The following is a 7173-nucleotide window of genomic DNA, read 5'->3' as shown; positions in this document are numbered from 1 at the left end:
CCTTCCAATTGTCTTTGCATCACAAGCTATTCTTCTTCACTATAGGTAAGGATACAAATGTGTCCATTACCAAGTTTACCAGTGTTCCAGAGACTGTAAATGTCTCATTCTTGTTTTTAATAATAGTAAGTAATATATTTAATGTGTTCTGTTTCTACCCATTGCCTGATTTCTGAAGGTCAACAACAACTATGTGTGTTTGAGCTCTTTGGTTTTTTTTTTTCTTCAATGAGAATGTATGATGATGTTTAAGAATGCATGTCATATAATTTTATTCTTCAGTTAAACAGGAAGCCATGGAACAGCCACAGCATAATTTTGAGATAATGCTAAACATTTGTACAGTAATGCTTATATTATTGTTTATCTCCGAGCAATTGTAGTTGTAACAATAATTGCAATTAAATTTTTTACCACAGCGCTGCCATGTGGTTTTTGTGAGTGTTATCTTTTATTTTAGTGTGTGTTATGATGTTTTGCCATGTTAGTTTGTAACATGTTAAAGTGTTCTATGAAGACTCCGATAAATACACTTATTTCCACAGGAAAAAAACAACTTTATTAATATATTTTAAAAGGTATGTCAACAATACTTCACAGACAAAATATGTACAACAAGCAAATTTCTGTTACTTCCGAAAATAAAAACCACAAGTACCTCATCCTATACAAAACTAAGATGTTCTGTTAACATTACATTCACTTTCCTCTCTTTGACTCAATAATTAATACAAATACATTTAGACATTTGCCATCATTTCTGGCTGCATTTAATAATTAAAGGCAACAGCATAAAATAAGATCTGGCCAGAAACTGAACAGACCAGAAGTGATTAATGAGCATGACACAAACAAGGTCTAGCACAATGTACACATTCTCTTGGCATACAGCAAAATGGTCTTCTAAAACGTCCTCCCTCTAGTCACAAAGCAAATACACTCTATAGGTCATGTATCAAAAATAGAGATGTAAGAGTAGTAAAAACTGAATAATTACAAGACATGACTGCATTTCACACAAGTTGCACAACTACTTGCACAAATGGTAGCGAGTTTCAAACTCAAAACTAATATGCACATCTGACATTTACATGGGTGACACACATCAGGTCCGGTGACACCATTGTGATTTGTTTAATGAATGCAAATCAGCGGAGTTCATTTAGCTGCAAGTTACAGTACACTTGGTGGGTGAAAGAGTAATGGATTTGTGACAAACCTGGTCAACATAAACCAGAGATATTTTTGGTAGCGTTCTAGTCTAAAGGACGGTCTGTTGCAGTTTCAGCAACTACAGATGCGGAAAATGTAGCCTGGGTCCTCCAGTCACATGTCTACAACAAGAAGAAACTCATGCGGCATCTATAGGCGTTTTTGTTCAATTCTTACATTCATTACAGACCAGTGTGTGCAAAGGGCAGGTCCGAATGACAGAGTGCTGTACTGTCTACGCATCACATTCCGGGTGTAACTCTGACATTCAACGTACAGAGAAGCAATCCCCCCCAGTAAGTCCCTGTGTCATGTCCAGTTTGGTCATGTCCTTGTGTTGTCCACCTCCTCACAGTGTCTTAGAACATTCCATCCGGTCATATGTGAGCCTCCGGAGGGACTGAGCCTCAGTGCTGACTGGCTCCACGTCCCTCTCAGTGAACGGGTGATGGACAGGAGGGCGGTGGCCGCTGGGGTTTGTGTTGTGAGAGTTGTTGTTTGCTCTCAAAGGGAGGACGTGTGCAGAGGAGCCAAACAGCTACTGACGCTGAAGGAAACGCACGGGTGCTCTCGTCCTGGTTCTCCCTTCCCCGGATGCCTTCCAGCAGGCGATTCCGTTCAGCACCAAACGTTCATAGAGCCGGGTGCCAGAACATGAGTCTATCAGTCGTTGGATTCTAAGTTCATTGGGGGGGCTTGCTTTAAAGCCTGGAGTAGGGCTGATGAGTCCATGGAGGTCCTATGGGGTGCCGGAGAACCTGCCCTGGGAGGCATCACCAGGTTTTGGGGTTGTTTCTCTGGAGACAGGCTGGCTGCGGAGGCGCTCATGCCTGGATACAAAAGGGGCATGCCCCCTGGGTACCAGCACTTCTCCAGCATGGGCCATGCGGCAGACATCTGGGGGATGAGGTAGAACGGTACACAAACCGGGGACTGGTGTTGAGAGAAGCCCACGTAGCTGCCGTGGCCGCTGACCACCTGTCCAGAGGAAGACTCGTCCTCAGAGGAGTTGGCCCTTAACCTCTTGGCCCGTGGCTCTTCACCCTCCTGCTTGATGCCGCCTCCCACCATTCTCTCAGCCGCAGCCAGCTTGAGCTCTGCCTCCTTGCCGTAGTAGCCCGCGCATTGGGCTTTGGTGTCGTGTTTCTCGGGCTCCCCACCGTATCCGCTGTCCGTGTCCGTGTCACTGCCACTCTGCTCTCCGTGTCCCTGGGGGTATGTCCTCTGAATGACCGACACAAAGTTCTTGGCATGGCTCTCATTGCTCTTAGGCAGACGACCAGCGGGCTCCTCCGTGACCTCGGCAGGTTTGTGGATCGACTCAACTGGCCTGGGCGGGCTGGGTGGATCCTGGAACACCTCGGATGCCACTTTGTGGAGGTGGCTGATCATGTGGGAGGGAGTCAGGTGGTCTCTGCTGCTGTCTTGGTTAGCCAGGTACTGGAGGACCTCCTTAGCACAAACGTGGAAGCCAGAGCGGAACATCTCCTCACTGGTCTCTGAGCTAATACTGCTCTGGTCACCTGTAAGAAACAAAGCATCAGATATTAGGTTCATATTTGATCCTGGTTCTGAAACAGTTTTACTTAAGCTGGAATGGTAAGACTGTCGGAGCAGAAAAGGTGAGTGGTGAGGTACAGCTCATAATGAACAGAATCAGTGTATTCCATGGTATCAGTCTTACCAATTTGCAAGCCATTCTGCAATGCAATGATTTTCTGCTGCTGCTGTTCCAGAAGTGTGCTCAGTGATTTCACATGCTTCAGGGTAAGTTCCAACACCACAGCCTTCTCCAAATGGCCCAGTGTCTAAAACAGGAAGACCTTCGATAAGCATGTTGATCTTTCTTATGTAACACTTTCAGCAGCTGAACAGAAGACCAACCATCACAGTTTTAGAAGGGCTGGCTATCTACATGCTCCAAAATGTATACACAATTCAACAAATCTAACCTTAAGGCACAGTTGGTCAATGTATTGTTTATAGACCATTTTGAAAGGGTTTGTGGCAATATGTGTAGGCCATTAATTAGTTACACACCAAATTGTTCAATATGATAACAAATAGTTGCTGAATAAGCTGAATAATAACATCAACAGTTTTAATAATAATTTCTACTTAAAAAACGGAATAGTAGATTTTCTTTGTCTCAACAGGAAACATTTTTAATCGAAACTCAGATTAATCAAGGTATTGATTCCAAATCAATGAACAAAGGTGGTGCTTAAGACCTTTTGTATTACGGTTACACAGTCAGTACACAAGCATATGAACTCACTGTAAGTTTGAGATGTTCTGGCAATAAATCCTTCAGTTGGGCAATGCATTCATTGATTCTGTCGCGCCTTTTCTTCTCAATCAATCGGTGAGGTAACTTGTATGTCTCCTAAGGAAAAAGTAAATACATTTGTTAGTGAATGACGTGCATGACACATGTAATAGGAAATATAAACTAAAACCAAAGATGAACATTTTAAAAACTAAATGAACAATTATATTATACAAATATATATTAAACTGTAGAATACCTTGCTGTCTTCCCCGCGCTTCAATCCCCTTCGTGGTTTGTACACATACATTGGGAATTCCATTCTACAGGGCGAAGAGGACAGAATATTTGAATAAGAAGTTATGCTAGTTTGATTATAATAATAACAACAATATAAAGTATTTTTTGTAATATGGATTAATTACAAACTGTCTGGGGACTTACCCTTGCATGTCTGCCATCTCCAGCGACTGATGTTTTGCCATACAAGGAGGAGGTTGCGCACTTATAATACTCTCCATTTTGCGTCTTTATGAAATCCAAATATTGGTCTTCAAAAAACGCAACCTTAAAAAGTCTTCTTCAGTTGTTTCAATGTTCACCAAATATTGCTATCTTAAAACGTGTTCTTAATCTTAATATTTCCGTTATGTAATTGTATTAAACAGCAAACTCCTTTCCTATAAAATAATAATCTTTCATCAGGATATTGCTTTGCATAGACTGACAATGTGATGTTGCCACTCTGAGATCCAAGTACAGCTATAGTTCAGAGGCTCTACTCCCGGATAATGTGTGATAGAGGAGTGGTTTGGTCTACGTGTTAAATAAACCCTGTGACTACAGACACGTCTCTCGGTTGGAGAGCTGACCTACCTCCGTCACATGAGCCTCACGTGTTAGACGGCGCTTTCAACCCATCCCATTTCTAGTTAAGTAGGATCTGCACGAGAATGGCCCTCCCTCTTATTCCAGCGGACTGTGTCCCGTGTACCACCATGCTCCAGCTACGCTGAGACAACTAAAACAACTCTAGGCAGAACGTGCAAGTCGACCATGTTTACTAGATAGAAAGTAGGGCAGAATGCCTTACATGTACACACTAAGCCCAATCGTTTGTTCTAACTGTACATCCAGTTCCGCCTACTGTACTTTCACTATACTTCAATGTTTCAGAAGGCAGAATCATTACAAATATAGTTATTACAGTGAAGTGTCAGAATTTAGTAGATTACGTAGATGAATAATGTATTTCCCTTTTGTGTGAAAGAAAGGTGAATGTTTTTAAACTGTTGTGAAATTCGTTATTTTGTGTTTTTTCATGAACATGTGTAAACGTAATTTTTTTAATTTCTATAAAGTATATATAAACCTTTTAGAACTATTCACTAATACAATCATATATAATCACATTTTCTATCAAACTAACGTCAGTAATGTCTTCAGGCTGTTATATAAAAATAGCCAAATAAATGTATGCCACATGGGAAGAAATGCCTAATGGTTAATTTTCTGCACGCTCCCATGTATACTCGCATGTGCATGTCGGAATATACAGGGCGTCCACACACTACCCGTTTGCGTGTGCACGTGCACCTGCCGGGGGGGGGGGGTGAGTCTGTTGATCGGTTTGTTGTTCGCTGCACGGAGCTGTCACGTTGAGCTCCTCCTGGCCGCGCGAACCGAGACCAGACCCCTGCTACTGACGTCATACACTACAGAGATGAGCGCTCTTGTCTGCCTAGTGGCCACACGCATATGTAGCTACCCAGCAACGACAACTGGAATTTTCATGGCCGTTAGTTATAAATAGACTATGCTTTTATAAACCTACTGTAGGTTGTGCAAGGGTCTGGCCCACATCATGTAGGATTTATTAGCCTATTCAAAATTTGCTGTAGCATTATATTGTGTAGTGAAAAACACCTCTTGCACAGTTTACAGATTTTGCTGTCTAAAATCTTGTTAGTAATAAATCATCATAATATTTGTTATTAACAAATAACTTCTACTTGTTTTGCAACCCTTCCCACAATTTATTTTTAGATGACACAGGTCCATTGGGTTTTTTTCTGGACACATTTGGACACCTGGTCCTGTCAAATAACTTATTTGATAATGAGCAACACATTTAACCTGCTGATTAATATTTTTAATGAGGTTTTAAAAATGCCCCAATTGATTAGATGCCCCCATTTTTTATATCAGAACGTTAACATTTGGTCGATCAAAGATTTCATGTCTATGCAGCGTGATCGGCCCTAATGCTCATTTCCTGCATTTCTACACATGCCATTCCTGTCATGTCAGTCCATTCTCCACACCATGAAAGCAAATAAAGCTAATTTCCACTACAGTTATCTTCTATTCCTGCAGCTCAGTTTGAAAAGACAACTGCATTTTTTGATTTAGCTGGTTAGCACAATACATCACAGCATCATCATTAATTTCATGATGCTTAAGGCATGATTTGCTATTGTTGCCAATCTACAATTCACTGCCCTTCTTTACAAGAAAAAAAACAAAACAAGGTCTAATATGGAAGACGTTGTTAGCAATAAATCAGGCTAGCTACTTTGGTTCCAAAGGACAAAATTCATCTTTTAACAGCTGAATGTCAGCATTTTTATAGTAGTAGCTACAGCGAAATAGCTTGTGCCATCCTCTTGAGGATAATGATGATGTTTTTATTACCGAGTTTTCTGTGTCTGGAGGGTCAGTTTTGTGTCTTTTCAAAATGTTTTACAATTTGAATTATTAATAATTAAAGTTGAAATGGAGTTTAACTACATCTTGGCTAATGCTTACATATCAATGATTCTTTAGTGTCTACTTGTATGAGTTGTGCTTTTTGAATGCTGTGGGCATTACTGTACTGGTAATCTAATTAATCTTAATTTTTCTTTTTTGCATTAAATGGAAAATTCATGTATTGAATGTAAATAAATGACAACCTTGTTTTACTGTCTATGTCCACTGTCTCCAATCCCAACATCAGGAAAGGACAGCCAGGTGGGTAGAGAGAGGTTACCAAGTCAAAGCAAAGCAGAGTTGGAGACCCTTCACTTCCTGGAGGACCCCAGGAAATACCTGTCTTCTCTGGATTCATATCCACTAATCAAGCTGCTCTGTGAGATTCAACACCACTTTGCCATCCTCTGCACCAGTTGAGCGTCTCTTTTCCTTTGCAGGCATGGTTTACCACCCTCACAGAAGGTGACTAACTGCTGAACTGTTGAAGTTAGATGTGCTAAAAAAACGAATTAACTGTAATGGAAGGATTGTAGTGTAAGGGGGTACATGAAGGAGAATTTGTTGTTTTATAAAGTTGTTTAAGGAGGGGAACGCACTCCTCTTTTTCTTATACTAAAAGTGTCTTCTGCACTTCTCATGATTGCTTGTAAAGTTAGAGATCTAGGTAATTATCTTACTCTACGCTTGCACCTATTGTCAATTGTTCTTGAAAAAGACATCTGCTAAATGCCTGAAATATTGTTACAGATACATTTTATGTATATTTCTGTATTTTTAAATGACTTGTCTTTTAATTAAATAAATTTTGTTACACCAGTATTTTATATTTTTTTACATTTGATGAGCAAGTATTTTTTATTTGTAGCAAGATACTTTTTAATGTGTTTGTGGCCATCTTTGGGTACAGATCAAAACTATGCATAAAAGAAGGTGAATAT

General features: G+C 40.4%; 1 protein-coding gene across 1 annotated transcript; it reads right to left on the bottom strand.

Moving 5' to 3' along the window:
- Positions 1-544: 544 nt before the first annotated feature.
- bhlhe40 (basic helix-loop-helix family, member e40) lies at positions 545-4347 on the bottom strand. Its single transcript, XM_010882044.4, has 5 exons — positions 3926-4347; positions 3741-3804; positions 3491-3598; positions 2897-3020; positions 545-2735 (listed from the first exon to the last, which is right to left on the bottom strand). Exons 1-5 carry the CDS (start codon positions 4000-4002, stop codon positions 1876-1878), a joined length of 1233 nt encoding a protein of 410 aa, XP_010880346.1. The 5' UTR covers positions 4003-4347; the 3' UTR covers positions 545-1875.
- Between the last annotated feature and the right edge of the window lie 2826 nt (positions 4348-7173).

The sequence above is a fragment of the Esox lucius genome, chromosome 17, assembly GCF_011004845.1.
Source record: "Esox lucius isolate fEsoLuc1 chromosome 17, fEsoLuc1.pri, whole genome shotgun sequence".
Taxonomy (NCBI): Eukaryota; Metazoa; Chordata; class Actinopteri; order Esociformes; family Esocidae; genus Esox; species Esox lucius.
The sequence above is the reverse complement of the archived record's forward strand: the minus strand, read 5'-3'. Positions and strand labels throughout refer to the sequence as shown.